The sequence below is a fragment of the Coregonus lavaretus genome (assembly GCF_964263955.1).
Source record: "Coregonus lavaretus genome assembly, chromosome: 9".
Classification (NCBI taxonomy): domain Eukaryota; kingdom Metazoa; phylum Chordata; class Actinopteri; order Salmoniformes; family Salmonidae; genus Coregonus; species Coregonus lavaretus.
Window position 1 is genome coordinate 20,739,233 of NC_139996.1, and position 18,305 is coordinate 20,757,537.

The window sequence follows — 18,305 nt, forward strand, 5'->3', positions numbered from 1 at the left end:
CGTTGAAAGTCACTGAGCTCTTCAGTAAAGCCATTCTACTGCCAATGTTTGTCTATGGAGATTGCATGGCTGTGTGCTCGATTTTATACACCTGTCAGCAACGGGTGTGGCTGAAATAGCCGGAATCCACTAATTTGAAGGGGTTGTCACATACAGTTCCTTCAGAAAGTATTCAGACCCCTTGACTTTTTCCATATGTTACGTTACAGCCTTATTCTAAAATGGATTAAATCCTCAATTTCCTCATCAATACCCCATAATGACAAAGCAAAAACAGGTTTGTAGAAATTTTAGCAAATGTATAAAAAGAAACGGATACCTTATTTACATAAGTATTCTGATCCTTTGCTATTTTTTTTACATTTTAGTCATTTAGCAGACACTCTTATCCAGAGCGTGAGTGCATACATTTATTTTTAACTCTGAGCCAGGAGTAAAAACAAGAGTAGGTGAACGGATGATCTCCGCATGTGTGGGTCCCACCGTGAAGCATGGAGGAGGAGGTGTGGGGGTGCTTTGCTGGTGACACTGTCTGTGATTTTATTTAGAATTCAAGGCACACTTAACCAGCATGGCTACCACCAGCATTCTGCAGCAATACACCATCTCATCTGGTTTGCGCTTAGTGGGACTACCATTTGTTTTTCAACAGGACAGTGATCCAAAACACACCTCCAGGCTGTGTAAGGGCTATTTGACCAAGAAGGAGAGTGATGGAGTGCTGCATTAGATGACCTGGCCTCCACAATCACCTGACCTCAACCCAATTGAGATGGTTTGGGATGAGTTGGACTGCAGAGTGAAGGAAAAGCAGCCAACAAGAGCTCAGCATATGTGGGAACTCCTTCAAGACTGTTGGAAAAGCATTACAGGTAAAGCTGGTTGAGAGAATGCCAAGAGTGTGCAAAGCTGTCATCAAGGCAAAGGGTGGCTACTTTGAAGAATCTCAAATATAAAATATATTTTGATTTGTTTAACACTTTTTTTGGTTACTACATGATTCCAGTTGTGTTATTTCATAGTTTTGATGTCTTCACTATTATTCTACAGTGTAGAAAATAGTAAAAATAAAGGAAAACCCTTGAATGAGTAGGTGTGTCCAAACTTTTGACTGGTACTGTGTGTATATACAGTGAGGGGGAAAAAAGTATTTGACCCCTCTGCAAAACATGACTTAGTACTTGGTGGCAAAACCCTTGTTGGCAATCACAGAGGTCAGACGTTTCTTGTAGTTGGCCACCAGGTTTGCACACATCTCAGGAGGGATTTTGTCCCACTCCTCTTTGCAGATCTTCTCCAAGGTTTTGAGGCTGACATTTGGCAACTCGAACCTTCAGCTCCCTCCACAGATTTTCTATGGGATTAAGGTCTGGAGACTGGCTAGGCCACTCCAGGACCTTAATGTGCTTCTTCTTGAGCCACTCCTTTGTTGCCTTGGCCTTGTGTTTTGGGTCATTGTCATGCTGGAATACCCATCCATGACCCATTTTCAATGCCCTGGCTGAGGGAAGGAGGTTCTCACCCAAGATTTGACGGTACATGGCCCCATCCATCGTCCCTTTGATGCAGTGAAGTTGTCCTGTCCCTTTAGCAGAAAAACACCCCCAAAGCATAATGTTTCCACCTCCATGTTTGACGGTGTTCTTGGGGTCATAGGCACCATTCCTCCTCCTCCAAACACGGCGAGTTGAGTTGATGCCAAAGAGCTCCATTTGGTCTCATCTGACCACAACACTTTCACCCAGTTCTCCTCGGAATCATTCAGATGTTCATTGGCAAACTTCAGACGGGCATGTATATGTGCTTTCTGGAGCAGGGGGACCTTGCGGGCGCTGCAGGATTTCAGTCCTTCACGGCGTAGTATGTTACCAATTGTTTTCTTGGTGACTATGGTCCCAGCTTCCTTGAGATCATTGACAAGATCCTCCCGTGTAGTTCTGGGCTGATTCCTCACCGTTCTCATGATCATTGCAACTCCACGAGGTGAGATCTTGCATGGAGCCCCAGGCCGAGGGAGATTGACAGTTATTTTGTGTTTCTTCCATTTGCGAATAATCGCACCAACTGTTGTCACCTTCTCACCAAGCTGCTTGGCGATGGTCTTGTAGCCCATTCCAGCCTTGTGTAGGTCTACAATCTTGTCCCTGACATCTTTGGAGAGCTCTTTGGTCTTGGCCATGGTGGAGAGTTTGGAATCTGATTGATTGATTGCTTCTGTGGACAGGTGTCTTTTTATACAGGTAACAAGCTGAGATTAGGAGCACTCCCTTTTAAGAGTGTGCTCCTAATCTCAGCTCGTTACCTGTATAAAAGACACCTGGGAGCCAGAAATCTTTCTGATTGAGAGGGGGTCAAATACTTATTTCCCTCAATAAAATGCAAATCAATTTATAACATTTTTGACATGTGTTTTTCTGGATTTTTTTGTTGTCATTCTGTCTCTCACTGTTCAAATAAACCTACCATTAAAATTATAGACTGATCATTTCTTTGTCAGTGGGCAAACGTACAAAATCAGCAGGGGATCAAATACTTTTTCCCTCACTGTGTGTGTGTGTGTGTGTATGTATGTATGTGTATATATATATATATATATATATATATATATATATATAATTTTTTTATGCGTAATCTCCAACAGTAAAGGGGTCTGGGTCGCTGCATATTCGGCTCCTATTCCCAACCACTGCGGCGTGAGTGCAGTCAACCAGTATAATTAGTGTTTGTGAAGTAAATATAGTTATTATTATTAAATAATCCTTTCTAGGGCTGGTTCTGCCTTCTGAGATAGATGAGACACTTCTAAAGTGTACATTGATCATTTGTCCTGGCCAGCGTGATAGGCCTACCTCTGGTTTTGTTTAAGTCAAAGGAAAGGAATAGGTTATCCCTCTCGGGGTCAATAACAAGAGTAAAAACAACATAAAGCACTTGCTATTTGAGAATAAAATCAATTAGATTATTTAGGCATTAGGCATCATTATAGTATATTAAAGAGATTGGTTCAACTCTCCATATAATTCTCCAATGAAATAAATGTAAACAGATGCAGGCCTATAACCACTGGAGTAGCCTACAGTTCTGTTGTACTGCATGCAACCACATGTGGGGCGCACTCATTCTGACCCACTGGGGGACAGAGCGGGCAGATCATTAAGAACTGGGTGGTATGACTTGTAACATCAATGCAACATCCGTCTGCTTTGGGCACCGGTAGAGCAAAAGCAAGTGCGTGTTCAGTTGACCTAGCTACATTTCTTGTACATTCCACCTTGGGATTCAGTTAATGGATACATTTCTATATAATTGTCCAACAAAGAGCTGGAGATGATCATTGAAAGGTGCATAAAGAATGCAGCCCCCATGCACTTACCACAAATTCCTTGTTTTGCTAAGTTTGCCGTATTGTACATTGCTCTCCGTTATAACATTATTTTGTATGGTCACTAGCAGAGAATACATGATCCCAGTAAATACAGGGGAAACACTGTGACGACGCGCTTCCCACGGTTTGTTTTTCTACTATCAGATACTCCGACTATAAAACGCTGTCATTTTCTCAATATTATCCTAGGAGTTGAGAAATAAATAAAACAAGAATGGAAAGCTGGGAACCTATTTTCAATAGAATAGGCCATCAATGCTGTGTTTTTCCCACGGTTGCATTTAGAATTGTTGTGCAATGACTGGGCTTATCATAACACGTTTCTCATTTACATTTTACATTTACATTACATTTTAGTCATTTAGCAGACGCTCTTAACCAGAGCGACTTACAGGAGCAATTAGGGTTAAGTGCCTTGCTCAAGGGCACATTAACGTCATTTAGCAGACGCTCTTAGCCAGAGCGACTCACAAATTGGTGCGTTCACCCTATAGCCAGTGGGATAACCACTTTACAATTTGGGGGGGGGGGGGGGTTAGAAGGAATACTTTAGCCTATCCCAGGTATTCCTTAAAGAGGTGGGGTTTCAAATGTCTCCGGAAGGTGGTGAGTGACTCCGCTGTCCTGGCGTCGTGAGGGAGCTTGTTCCACCATTGGGGTGCCAGAGCAGCGAACAGTTTTGACTGGGCTGAGGGGGAGCTGTGCTTCCGCAGAGGAAGGGGAGCCAGCAGGCCAGAGGTGGATGAACGCAATGTCCTCGTTTGGGTGTAGGGACTGATCAGAGCCTGAAGGTACAGGGGTGCCGTTCCCCTCACTGCTCCAAAGGCAAGCACCATGGTCTTGTAGCGGATGCGAGCTTCAATTGGAAGCCAGTGGAGTGTGCGGAGGAGGGGGGTGACGTGAGAGAACTTGGGAAGGTTGAACACCAGACGGGCTGCGGCATTTCTCTCCACGCATCAACCAACTCACTGCCAGAAAGGTGATATTCCAGTAAAACTAGGCTATTTGTGCATTAATCTTCAGAACATTTATTTGGGGCACATTGGCCACAGTGGCTGCAAGGCATGCATTCTTTAGGAGGCCAATATGGCCACTCAATAGGGAATCTAAGGCCATGGCTGTCGATTCCGCAGGGAAATTCGAAGCCTGGTTGGCGCTAAATCACACGTGCACAAATATCAGCTGATACCACGGCAAATCCATGTAGCATAAGTTTGTTTATTTTGATCATATGGAACGACAAGAAACTTTACACAATTGTACACATTTTATACTAAACAAAAATATAAAAGCAACATGCAACAATTTAAAAATATTTTACTGAGTAACAGTTCATATAAGGAAATCAGTCAATGTAAATAAATAAATTAGATCCTAACCTATGGATTTCACATGACTGGGAATACAAATAACCATCTGTTGGTCACAGATACCTTAAAAAAAGGTAGGGGCGTGGATCAGAAAACCAGTCAGTATCAGGTGTGACCACCATTTGCCTCATGCAGTTCTGTCACAGAGTTGATCAGGCTGTTGATTGTGGAATGTTGTCCCACTCCTTCAATGGCTGTGCGAAGTTTCTGGATATTGGCGGGAACTGGAACGCTCTGTCGTACACGTCGATCCAGAACATCCTCAATGGGTGACATGTCTGGTGAGTATGCAGGCCATGGAAGAACTGGGACATTTTCAGCTTCAAGGAATTGTGTACAGATCCTTGCGACATGGGGCCGTGCATTATCATGCCGAAACATGAAGTGATTGTGGCAGATGAATGGCACAACAATGGGTCTCAGGATTTCATCACGGTATCTCTGTGCTATTTCAGCTCATGAAACATGGGACCAACACTTTACATGTTGCGTTTTTATATTTTTGTTCAGTATACAGTACCAGTCAAGTTTGGACACACCTGCTCATTCAAGGGTTGTTCTTTATTTTTTTCTATTTTCTACATTGTAGAATAATAGTGAAGACATCAAAACTATGAAATAGTCATGTAGTAACCAAAAAAGTGTTAAACAAATCAAAATATATGTTATATTTGAGATTCTTCAAATAGCCACCCTTTGCCTTAATGACAGCTTTGCACATTGGCATTCTATCAACCAGCTTCACCTGGAATGCTTTTCCGACAGTCTTGGAGTTCCAACATATGCTTAGCACTTGTTGGCTGCTTTTCCTTCACTCTGCCGTCCGACTCATCCCAAACCATCTCAATAGGGTTGAGGTCTGGTGATTGTGGAGGCCAGGTCATGTGATGCAGCACTCCATCACTCTCCTTCTTGGTAAAATAGCCCTTACACAGCCTGGAGGTGTGTTGGGTCAGTGTCCTGTTGAAAAACAAATGATAGTCCCACTAAGCCCAAACCAGATGGGATGGCGTATCGCTGCAGAATGCTGTGGTAGCCATGCTGGTTAAGTGCGCCTTGAATTCTAAATAAATCACAGACAGTGTCATCAGCAAAGCACCCCCACACCATAACACCACCACCTCCATGCTTTACGGTGGGAACTACACATGCGGAGATCATCCGTTCACCCACACCGCGTCTCACAAAGACACTGCGGTTGGAACCAAAAATCTCCAATTTGGACTCCAGACTAAAGGACACATTTCCACCGGCCTAATGTCCATTGCTCGTGTTTCTTGGCCCAAGCAGGTCTCTTCTTATTGGTGTCCTTTAGTAGTGGTTTCTTTGCAGCAATTCGACCCATGAAGGCCTGATTCACACAGTCCCCTCTGAACAGTTGATGTTGAGATGTGTCTTTGACTTGAACTCTGTGAAGCATTTATTTGGGCTGCAATTTCTGAGGCTGGTAACTCTAATGAACTTATCCTCTGCAGCAGAAGTAACTCTGGGTCTTCCATTCCTGTGGTGGTCCTCATGAGAGCCAGTTTCATCATAGCGCTTAATATTTTTTGCGATTGATTTGCTGAAACGTATTAAGAAGGAAAGAAATGCTACAAATCAACTTTTAACAAGGCACACCTGTTAATTGAAATGCATTCCAGGTGACTACCTCATGAAGGTGGTTGAGGGAATGCCAAGAGTGTGCAAAGCTGTCATCAAGGCAAAGGGCGGATATTTGAAGAATCTCAAATATAAAATATGTTTTGATTTGTTTAACACTTTTCTTTTTTTGGTTACATGATTCCATATGAGTTATTTCATAGTTTTGATGGTTTCACTATTATTCTACAATGTAAAAATAAAGAAAAACCCTTGAATGAGTAGGTGTGTCCAAACTTTTGACTTGTAGTGTATATTAGAAATGCAGGGCATTTTCGGGCTTGAGATTTTTCAGAAGGGAGGTTTTTACATAGTGGCGCAGCGCCCCTCTTACATTCTTTGGGGAGAACCGCGTGCGCGCGGCGCGCACACACACACACACACACACACCCTCCTCATCTCACTCCCACTCTCTCTCCTTCCCCTTTTTCTCTCTCAGTTATCTGAATGACCTGGATAGGATAGCCCACGGAGCGTACGTGCCCACCCAGCAGGATGTGCTGAGGACCAGGGTGAAGACCACCGGCATTGTGGAGACGCACTTCACCTTCAAAGACCTCCACTTCAAGTGAGACAGTCCCCAGTGTACCCACTCTAAGGGTCTATCTCAATAGTCTAAGCCAACTGGGACACCCATTGGGTGTGAGTCACCCTCTAGTCTAGAGAGGGTTCAGGGCTGAAGTTTACTGGCTGTAGTGTTTATGAGTAGTGTGATGGTTTGTGAGAGATGGCAAAATGTAAATGTTTAATGTAGATACAGTGGGGAGAACAAGTATTTGATACACTGCCGATTTTGCAGGTTTTCCTACTTACAAAGCATGTAGAGGTCTGTAATTTTTATCATAGGTACACTTCAACTGTGAGAGACGAAATCTAAAACAAAAATCCAGAAAATCACATTGTATGATTTTTAAGTAATTAATTTGCATTTTATTGCATGACATAAGTATTTGATCACCTACCAACCAGTAAGAATTCCGGCTCTCACAGACCTGTTAGTTTTCTTTAAGAAGCCCTCCCGTTCTCCACTCATTACCTGTATTAACTGCACCTGTTTGAACTTGTTACCTGTATAAAAGACACCTGTCCACACACTCAATCAAACAGACTCCAACCTCTCCACAATGGCCAAGACCAGAGAGCTGTGTAAGGACATCAGGGATAAAAGTGTAGACCTGCACAAGGCTGGGATGGGCTACAGGACAATAGGCAAGCAGCTTGGTGAGAAGGCAACAACTGTTGGCGCAATTATTAGAAAATTGAAGAAGTTCAAGATGACGGTCAATCACCCTCGGTCTGGGGCTCCATGCAAGATCTCACCTCGTGGGGCATCAATGATCATGAGGAAGGTGAGGGATCAGCCCAGAACTACACGGCAGGACCTGGTCAATGACCTGAAGAGAGCTGGGACCACAGTCTCAAAGAAAACCATTAGTAACACACTACGCCGTCATGGATTAAAATCCTGCAGCGCACGCAAGGTCCCCCTGCTCAAGCCAGCGCATGTCCAGGCCCGTCTGAAGTTTGCCAATGACCATCTGGATGATCCAAAGGAGGGATGGGAGAAGGTCATGTGGTCTGATGAGACAAAAATAGAGCTTTTTGGTCTAAACTCCACTCGCTGTGTTTGGATGAAGAAGAAGGATGAGTACAACCCCAAGAACACCATCCCAACCGTGAAGCATGGAGGTGGAAACATCATTCTTTGGTGATGCTTTTCTGCAAATGAATTACTTAATCATACAATGTGATTTTCTGGATTTTTGTTTTAGATTCCGTCTCTCACAGTTGAAGTGTACCTATGATAAAAATTACAGACCTCTACATGCTTTGTAAGTAGGAAAACCTGCACATTCGGCAGTGTATCAAATACTTGTTCTCCCCACTGTATGTTTGAAAATACTTTGAGAGTTTTCAAGTGTGTGTTTGCGCATACATACTAACAGTCTGTATTTGTATTTTCTCCCCAGGATGTTTGACGTGGGGGGTCAGAGGTCTGAGAGGAAGAAGTGGATCCACTGCTTTGAGGGAGTCACCGCCATCATCTTCTGTGTGGCGCTCAGTGACTACGACCTGGTGCTGGCCGAGGACGAGGAGATGGTGAGATTCATCCCTCCCTCACCCTCATTCTATCTCTGCTCATCAGTCATTGTTATCGTACACTCTCCCTCTGTCATCCTTGTCCCTTGTTCATTCTCATCCTTTCCTCATCCCCGTCCTCCAATCTTTCTCATGCTTCGCACATTTATTGTCATCCCTTACTGGTGGGTAGGAGCGTTGGGCCATTAACCGTAAGGTTGCTGGATCGAATCCCCGAGCTGACAAGGTAAAAATCTGTAATTCTGCCCCTGAGCAAGGCAGTTAACCCACTGTTCCCTGGGCGCCAATGACGTGGATGTCAATTAAGGCAGCCCCCCGCACCGCTCTGATTCAGAGGGGTTTGGTTAAATGCAGAAGACACATTTCAGTTGAATGCATTCAGTTCTACAACTGACTAGGTATCACCCTTTCCCTTTCCTTGTGATCTCTTGTTCTTTCTCGTATAAAACAAGTGTACATTTATTCACATGGATTGAGTTTCACATTTTCCGCCCCTATTGCATCAGAAAGACAAACTACATAACCGTAGCAACTGTTGTGATATTATATTTACCCCTATTATATGGGTTTCTAAAAACCTGTGCTGTGTGTTTTTTTAATTATTTTTTATAATGTACGTGTATGTTACCCGCAACCGGATGAATTTCCCTTCTTGGGAGAATGGGACTAGCCTAGGGTTGGGCGGTATCCAGATGTTCATATCTTCATACTGTCCTTCTCTCTTCTGGGATTTACGGTATTACGGTCTTAGTACACAAGAGGCCGCTAAAAACGGGTAAAAGCCCATTGGGCGTCTATTACCAGAATGCTAACAAAATTAGCACAAGTACTAGCGAGTTTCTATAGAGGCTGCTAGCTAAATATGCAAACGAGCACAAATTGAATAAAACTAATTGCAAAGACAGGCAATCCAGCTCATAAAGTTATACAAGTATAGGTAGTAGCTACCGAATGTCATTTCGGGTGAGTTTGGACAATTTACAAGCAAATGTGAATGGGACACATTGAAAATGAAAGTTGAGGCATGCTTGTCTAAAGGAAGAACAGCACTGCCTCTGGAGCAGCATGTGTACACGCTGTGTCTGTGTGGAGTCTGGAGTCGCTAGGGCAACGGGCCTGCCTGCTCTGCTCGGAGAAGAAGGGGAAGAACAGACTGAGGGGCCGAGATCAGAGAGGAGAAAAAAACGCAAGGAAATCAAGAAAGCAGTGGCAGCTGTACAGATAACTCATCCAAAGCGCTTTGACTACTCAAACACTGCAGAAAGGTAACACTATATGATGCGCCTTATTAATTCAGCTACTTACTTAGCGAACTAGCAAGTTAAACCAAATACACAGCTGGACTCGGCAGCTTCCGCTTTCTCTCATTGTGCTATTTACAAACAAACACGTGACTGGCTCAACTGTTCTGGGGAACTATGATAAGCTTCATAATGTAAAATAATCTCCTAATTTATTGCACAAGTTGACTGCGGGTATTAACTTAAAAAGTAGCTAAAAATGTATTAATAAACTTCAAATAAATTATTTTTGGGAGGGGAAAAAATGCTGTGGCTATTTCCAAATACCCCCGTATATGATATATATACGGTACACCGTCCAAGCCTAGACTAGCCTGCCTGGTCCCAGATCAGTTTGTGCTGTCTTGCCAATACAATGGTCATTCTCACGGCAAGACGGCTCAAACAGATCTGGGACCAGGCTATAATGGGACCACTGGACATGTGTAACTAAAGCATTGTGTGGTTGTCTTTCTGTCCCTCAGAACCGAATGCATGAGAGCATGAAGCTGTTTGACTCCATCTGCAACAACAAGTGGTTCACAGACACCTCCATCATCCTCTTCCTCAACAAGAAGGATCTGTTCGAGGAGAAGATCAAGAAGAGTCCTCTCACTATCTGTTACCCGGAGTACGCAGGTAAGAGACACACACACACACACACACACACACACACCATCTGTTACCCTATCTACAAATCATCTTGAATTCCAGATTCTGGTGAATCTGAAGCCTTGCTCAGGTCGATCCACTCGAACGCACAGCGCGTTCCAGGTTGTCTTAATTCCAGCAGTCGCGTTGTGCAGATTATCAGATCTCGCAACACCTGGAAAAGTGTTTAACATCTCAGGAACTCATAATGGTGAAGGAAAAACTAACAGTCCATCCCTAAAAGACCTAATCTTATGAGTATGTCTCTTTCACCCTCTCTCTATCTCTATCTCTATCTCTCTCAGGCTCCAACACGTATGAGGAGGCGGCGGCCTACATCCAGTGTCAGTTTGAGGACCTGAACAAGAGGAAGGACACCAAGGAGATCTACACCCACTTCACCTGTGCCACCGACACCAAGAATGTGCAGTTTGTCTTCGACGCAGTCACCGACGTCATCATCAAGAATAACCTGAAGGACTGTGGCCTCTTCTAGGGTAGGCTAAACATAATTTATAACTGGGTGGTTCGAGCCCTGAATGCTGATTGGCTGACAGCTGTGGCATATCAGACCGAATACCACGGGTATGACAAAACGTTTATTCTTAATGCCCTAATTATGTTGGTAACCAGTTTATAATGGCAATAAGGCACCTTGGGGGTTTGTGGTATATGGCCAATATACCACGGCTAAGGGCTGTATCAAGGCACTCCACGATGTGTCATGCGTAAGAACAGCCCTTAGCCGTGGTATATTGGCCATATACCACACCCCCTCGTGACCTTATTGCTTAAATATAACTTAGTGTGTAAAAATGACTGTTGCTTATACACTGATAAAGTTTGATCATAAAGTTACTGGTCCCCTCCCCCATGTCAAACACCGCCTTGTAACCAACATCGCAGAAGGCGTGTTCGCAGAAGGGCGTGGTTTACGTAGCTAGTGTACTGGTGCCAAAATTTGACTTCAGCGTGTCAGCAAATATAATTACAGGTTTCCCCTACTCATCTATAGGACCTTCAGAGAGTATTCACACCCCTTGACTTTTTCCACATTTTGTTGTTACAGCCTGAATTTAAAATGGATTACATTTAGATTTTGTCACTGGCCAACACACAAATACCCGATTAATGTCAAAGTGGAATTATTTTTGTTAGACATTTTTACAAATGAATACAAACAATTTAAAGCTGAAATGTCTTGAGTCAATAAGTATTTAACCCCTTTGTTGTGGCAAGACTAAATAAGTTCAGGAGTACAAATCAGCTTAACAAGTCACATAATAAGTTGCATGGACTTTCTGTGTGAAATAATAGTGTTTAACATGATTTTTGAATGACTTTATGTACCCCACACATACAATTGTCTGTAAAGTCCCTCAGTCGAGCAGTGAATTTCAAACACAGATTCAACCACAAAGACCAGGGAGGTTTTCCAATGCCTCGCAAAGAAGGGCATCTATTGGTAGATGGGTAAAATAAAAAGCAGACAATGAATATCCATTTGAGCATGGTGAAGTTATTAATTACACTTTGGATGGTGTATCAATACACCCAGTCACTACAAAGATACAGGTGTCCTCTGTAGCTCAGCTGGTAGAGCACGGCACTTGTAATGCCAAGGTAGTGGGTTCGATCCCCGGGACCACCCATACACAAAAATGTATGCACACATGTCTGTAAGTCGCTTTGGATAAAAGCGTCTGCTAAATGGCATATTATTATTATTATTATAACTCAGTTGCCGGAGAGGAAGGGAACCGCTCAGGGATTTTCCCATGAGTCCAATGGTGACTTTAAAACAGTTAGAGTTGAATGGCTGTGATACTAGAAAACTGAGGATGGATCAAGAACTTTGTAGTGTACAATACTAACCTAAATGACAGAGTGAAAAAACATATTCCAAAACATGCATCCTGTTTGCAATAAGGCACTAAAGTAAAATGACCAAAAAAATGGCAAAGAAATTAACTATGTCCTGAATACAAACCGTTGTTGGATTTGCCCCCAACATAACACATCAATGTGTACCACTCTTCATATTTTCAAGCATGGTGGTGGCTGCATCATGTTATGGGTATGGTTGTCATCAGCAAGGACTAGGGAGTTTTTTAGGATACAAATAAACAGAATAGAGCTAAGCACAGGCAAAATCCTAGAGGAAAACCTTGTTCAGTCTGCTTTCCAACAGACACTGGGAGACGAATTCACCTTTCAGCAGGACAGTAATCTAAAACACAAGGCCAAATCTATACATGAGTTGCTTACCAAGATGACATTGAATGTTCCAGAGTGGCCTAGTTACAGTTTTGACTTAAATCGGCATGAAAATCTATGGCAAGACCTGAAAATGGCTGTCTAGCAATGATCAACAACCAACTTGACAGAGCTTGAATAATTTTTTAAAGAATAATGTGCAAATCTTACACATACCCAGAAAAATCACAGCTGTAATCGCTGCCAAATGTGATTCTAACATGTATTGACTCAGGGGTGTGAATATTTATGTAAATTAGATTTTTCTCTTTCATTTTCAATAAATTTGTAAAAAAAATTCTAAAAACATGTTTTCACTTTGTCATAATGGGGTATTGTGTGTAGATGGGTGAGAAAAAAAGACAATGTATTCCATTTAGAATTCAGGCTGTAACACAACAAGTTGTGGAACCATTTATTTGTTAAATTACCCCCTTTTTCTCCCCAATTTCGTGATATCCAATTGGTCGTTACAGTTTTGTCCCATCGCTGCAACTCCCGTACAGACTCGGGAGAGGCGAAGGTCGAGAGCCATGCGTCCTCCAAAACACGACCCTGCAAAGCCACACTGCTTCTTGACACACTGCTCGCTTAACCTGGAAGCCAGCCGCACCAATGTGTCGGAGGAAACACGTACAACTAGCAACCAAAGTCAGCGTGCATGCGCCCGGCCCGCCAAAAGCGGTCGCTAGAGCGCGATGGGACAAGGACATCCCGGCCGGCCAAACCCTCCCCTAACCCGACGACGCTGGGCCAATTGTGCGCCACCACATGGATCTCCCAGTCGCGGCCGGCTGTGACACAGCCTGGGATTGAACCCGGGTCTGTAGTGACGCTTCTAGCACCACTCGGGAGGCCATGAATACTTTTCTGAAGGCACTGTAAGGCAAATATACTTATAGGTTTCCGCTTTCATCTGTGTCAGGTGTTCGCTAGTTACTGGCTAGCTAGGTATGCTGAGCACTTATTGGCTGCTTTTCCTTCACTCTGCGGTCCAACTCATCCCAAACCATCTCAATTGGGTTGAGGTCAGGTGATTGTGGAGGCCAGGTCATCTGATGCAGCACTCCATCACTCTCCTTCTTGGTCAAAATAGCCCTTACACAGCCTGGAGGTGTGTTGGGTCATTGTCGATAGTCCCACTAAGTGCAAACCAGATGGGATGGTGTATCGCTGCAGAATGCTGTGGTAGCCATGCTGGTTAAGTGTGCCTTGAATTCTAAATAAATCACAGACCGTGTCACCAGCAAAGCACCATCACACCACCTCCTCCAGGCTTCATGGTGGGAACCTCATATGCGGAGATCATCCGTTCACCTACTCTGCGTCTCACAAAGACACGGATGTTGGAACCAAGAATTTGGATTGATCAGACCAAAGGACATATTTCCACCGGTCTAATGCCCATTGCTTGTGTTTCTTGGCCCAAGCAAGTCTCATCTTCTTATTGGTGTCCTTTAGTAGTGGTTTCTTTGCAGCAATTCGACCATGAAAGCCTGATTTCAAGCTGTCTCCTCTGAACAGTTGATGTTGAGATGTCTGTTACTTGAACTCTGTGATGCATTTATTTGGGCTGCAATCTGAGTTGCAGTTAACTTTAATGAACTTATCCTCTGCAGCAGAGGGACTTCCTTTCCTGTGGCGGTCCTCATGAGAGCCAGTTTCATCATAGCGCTTGATGGTTTTTGCGACTGCACTTGAAGAAACCTTCACATTTCTTGAAATTTTCCATATTGACTGACCTTCATGTCTTAAAGTAATTATGGACTGCTGTTTCTCTTTGCTTATTTGAGCTGTTCTTGCCATAATATGGACTTGGTCTTTTACCAAAATAGGGCTATCTCCTGTATACCACCCCTACCTTGTCACAACTCAACTGATTGGCTCAAACGCATGTTTTTAGAAGGCACATTCCAGGTGACTACCTCATGAAGCTGGTTGAGAGAATGCCAAGGGTGGCTATTTGAAGAATCTCAAATATACCGTATTTTCCGCACTATAAGGCGCACCGGAGTATAAGCCGCAGCAGCTAAATTGAATGATATTGAATGATGCGTACATATATAAGCCGCACTGGACTATAAGCCGCAGGTGTTTTAATGTTTAATTACCATATGTAAGGGTTCGTGCACAGAGGGGATTGTCGGGAAAGAGACAAACTGTCTCGCTCTCGTAATGTCTGTCTGTCTTGCTCTCGTTCTGTCTCTCGTTCTGTCTCTCGTACCACTCTCGGTTCCACTTTTACTTTTGCGCGCTACCTGTCTCACTTTTTTCCGCTTAAAGGTGGGGGGCGCGGACCGGTCATAGAGCCCATAGAGTTAAAGTTGGTGGACTGTAACCTGTAAAATCCATAGATTTAGGAGGTCTTCTAGTGGCCGTTAGCTGTAAAAATCCATAGATTAGCCGCACCGTTATATAAACCGCAGGGTCGAAAAATTTGAAAAAAGGCGCGGCTTATAGTCCGAAAATTACGGTAAATTACATTTTGATTTGTTTAACACTTTTTTGATTACTACATGATTCCATATGTGTTATTTCATAGTTTTGATGTCTTCACTATTCTACAATTACATTTTAGTCATTTAGCAGACGCTCTTATCCAGAGCGACTTACAGGAGCAATTAGGGTTAAGTGCCTTGCTTAAGGGCACATCGACAGATTTTTCACCTAGTCGGCTCGGGGATTAGAACCGGCGACCTTTCGGTTACTGGCACAACGCTCTTACCCACTAAGCTACCTGCCGCCCCTTTTACATTTACAATGTAGAAAATAGTAAAAATAAAGAATAACCCTTGAATGAGTAGGTGTGTCCAAACTTTTGACTGGTACTGTATGTAATGTACCCAGACCTCACCTTGCAAAGTTTCAACAAGCTAGCTTGATAAACAGTGCTGACAATTCTATTTGGCTACCTAGCAAAATTATATAGCCAACATTTTGTCTATATTGATGCTGTTACAAAAACCGTTGGATAAACAAATCATTTGTTAAACCGTGATGTATGACAGGATTGGATGATGCATGCCATTTTAATGTTTGTTGCTTTGTGTATCAGCAAATTTGCTTGAAATAATCTCACTTCAACATGTTGCTTGACATAGGCGTTTTCAAAGAACTGTCAGTGAAGGTGAGCTTTCTGCCCACTCAGCCTTTTATCTCCCCGCCCACTCAGTCTTTTCAGACTTCCTGGTAGTTTGACATGCGAGAAAGTTGTAAAAAAAAAATATGTTTAGCATTTTAATTGGGAAAAATATTGTGGGTGATGTTTCAGTCACTCAAAAGGCTATTTTACATGGGAATCAGAATGACTGTTCAGGACCTTTTTAAGACTTTCTAGAGTCAGGCCTGGACAGATTCTCAATTCCAAATCAACCCCCCCTAACCCGGTGCAGTTGTATGTCTGAAGGGATTGTATAGGCATTATGACAAGGCACCTAGCATATCAGAGGTGTTATCTAAACATTGTGTTTTACCCTCTTTCTGTACAGGCAGTGTGGTGGCCAGCGTGCGCTCAGTGACTTTCTTAGGGACGTCTGTGACTGGATGGGGGCGGATCATGGACACTTTGTAGAGAACGTCTCTTTTAACCTCTTATTAACTTATGTTGATCTCTGAAAGGTTTTAAATGCCTTGTAGAAAACGTTTGTGTAAAATATTTGTACAACTGTCACTGGCTGGAGTTTTTCACTGTTTTTAAAATGTTTTTGTTTTAACCGGTCAAGGTTTTAGTTTTTTATTTTATTTTTTCTTATATTTTTTTTCTTCTCATTTTTCTATTTTTAGGTACTTGTGCCTTTGCATGCCTTAGTTGCAGTGTTTTGTTTTTGTTTGCTAAATTGTAATAGATGTATTTAGATGTCATCATTCAATACACCCTCCCCAAATATTATCTCTATTTGTTTCCAAATATGGTTTCCATGACTGACATCCCATAAATATTGTGTCCATGGAAATGATGGAATAGACCAATTAAGACCAACTTGCTCTTGATAGACCAACTCACTCTGACACTGACATACTGTGAGAGCTGTGTGTGTCTTTGTGTGCATGACTGTATGCTTGTGTGAGTGAGTGCATTTATGTGTGTGTGTGTGTGCGGCATGCATGAATGTGTGGATATAAATACAAAGGGACTCTCTTCTTTTTACTTGTCATCCTCTTTCACAGTCTGGTTTTCTGGAAAATTTACCAAAAAGGCAACTTTATATTTAATGTGACGTCACATGGTTGGGGTGACATTGCGGATGGTAACATTCCTACACCAAATCATTATTTGAAAGACAAACTTTGAAAAGAGGATGACAACTACAGCCTTGTAGCAGACGACAGGACCATAGATATAAAGTGCATAGATGGACAAAGGGAGGTGGATGGGTGGAAGTGCACTGTTATGATGTTGACGATATGTTTCGTAATGGTTTCAGGTTACATATCCCCCTAACCCCCCACCCTTCTGTTTCCATTGGATGGGGACGTTAGTGGACTAATTTCCATTATTTTGCTAATAAAATAAATGCTGTGGTGAAACGACGGCGTCCTTCAACAATGGTGGCCTCAGTTTCTTTCTTGTGACGATTTTGAACTAATATTTATGTATTTTTCTGCCACCTTTTGGCTTGCAACATTGACATATATACAGTGGGGGGGAAAAGTATTTAGTCAGCCACCAATTGTGCAAGTTCTCCCACTTAAAAATATGAGAGAGGCCTGTAATTTTCATCATAGGTACACGTCAACTATGACAGACAAATTGAGGGAAAAAAGTCCAGAAAATCACATTGTAGGATTTTTAATGAATTTATTTGCAAATTATGGTGGAAAATAAGTATTTGGTCACCTACAAACAAGCAAGATTTCTGGCTCTCACAGACCTGTAACTTCTTCTTTAAGAGGCTCCTCTGTCCTCCACTCGTTACCTGAATAATGGCACCTGTTTGAACTTGTTATTAGTATAAAAGACACCTGTCCACAACCTCAAACAGTCACACTCCAAACTCTACTATGGCCAAGACCAAAGAGCTGTCAAAGGACACCAGAAACAAAATTGTAGACCTGCACCAGGCTGGGAAGACTGAATCTGCAATAGGTAAGCAGCTTGGTTTGAAGAAATCAACTGTGGGAGCAATTATTAGGAAACGGAAGACATACAAGACCACTGATAATCTCCCTCGATCTGGGGCTCCACGCAAGATCTCACCCCGTGGGGTCAAAATGATCACAAGAACGGTGTGCAAAAATCCCAGAACCACACGGGGGGACCTAGTGAATGACCTGCAGAGAGCTGGGACCAAAGTAACAAAGCCTACCATCAGTAACACACTACGCCGCCAGGGACTCAAATCCTGCAGTGCCAGACGTGTCCCCCTGCTTAAGCCAGTACATGTCCAGGCCCGTCTGAAGTTTGCTAGAGTGCATTTGGATGATCCAGAAGAGGATTGGGAGAATGTCATATGGTCAGATGAAACCAAAATAGAACTTTTTGGTAAAAACTCAACTCGTCGTGTTTGGAGGACAAAGAATGCTGAGTTGCAGCCAAAGAACACCATACCTACTGTGAAGCATGGGGGTGGAAACATCATGCTTTGGGGCTGTTTTTCTGCAAAGGGACCAGGACGACTGATC

The 18,305-nt window shown here is 43.0% G+C and overlaps 1 protein-coding gene across 1 annotated transcript in view; it reads left to right on the forward strand.

Moving 5' to 3' along the window:
- The window catches only part of LOC311135041 (guanine nucleotide-binding protein G(i) subunit alpha-1), a 53,149-nt gene extending 35,925 nt beyond the window's left edge, over positions 1 to 17,224 (forward strand). Inside the window, exons 5-9 of the mRNA XM_084168901.1 lie at positions 6,836 to 6,964; positions 8,367 to 8,496; positions 10,262 to 10,415; positions 10,733 to 10,924; positions 16,172 to 17,224. Of these exons, the coding sequence (XP_084025027.1) occupies positions 6,836 to 6,964; positions 8,367 to 8,496; positions 10,262 to 10,415; positions 10,733 to 10,923 (604 nt within the window). The 3' untranslated portion in view covers position 10,924; positions 16,172 to 17,224. The remainder of the gene's footprint in view (positions 1 to 6,835; positions 6,965 to 8,366; positions 8,497 to 10,261; positions 10,416 to 10,732; positions 10,925 to 16,171) is intronic.
- Positions 17,225 to 18,305: the final 1,081 nt, after the last annotated feature.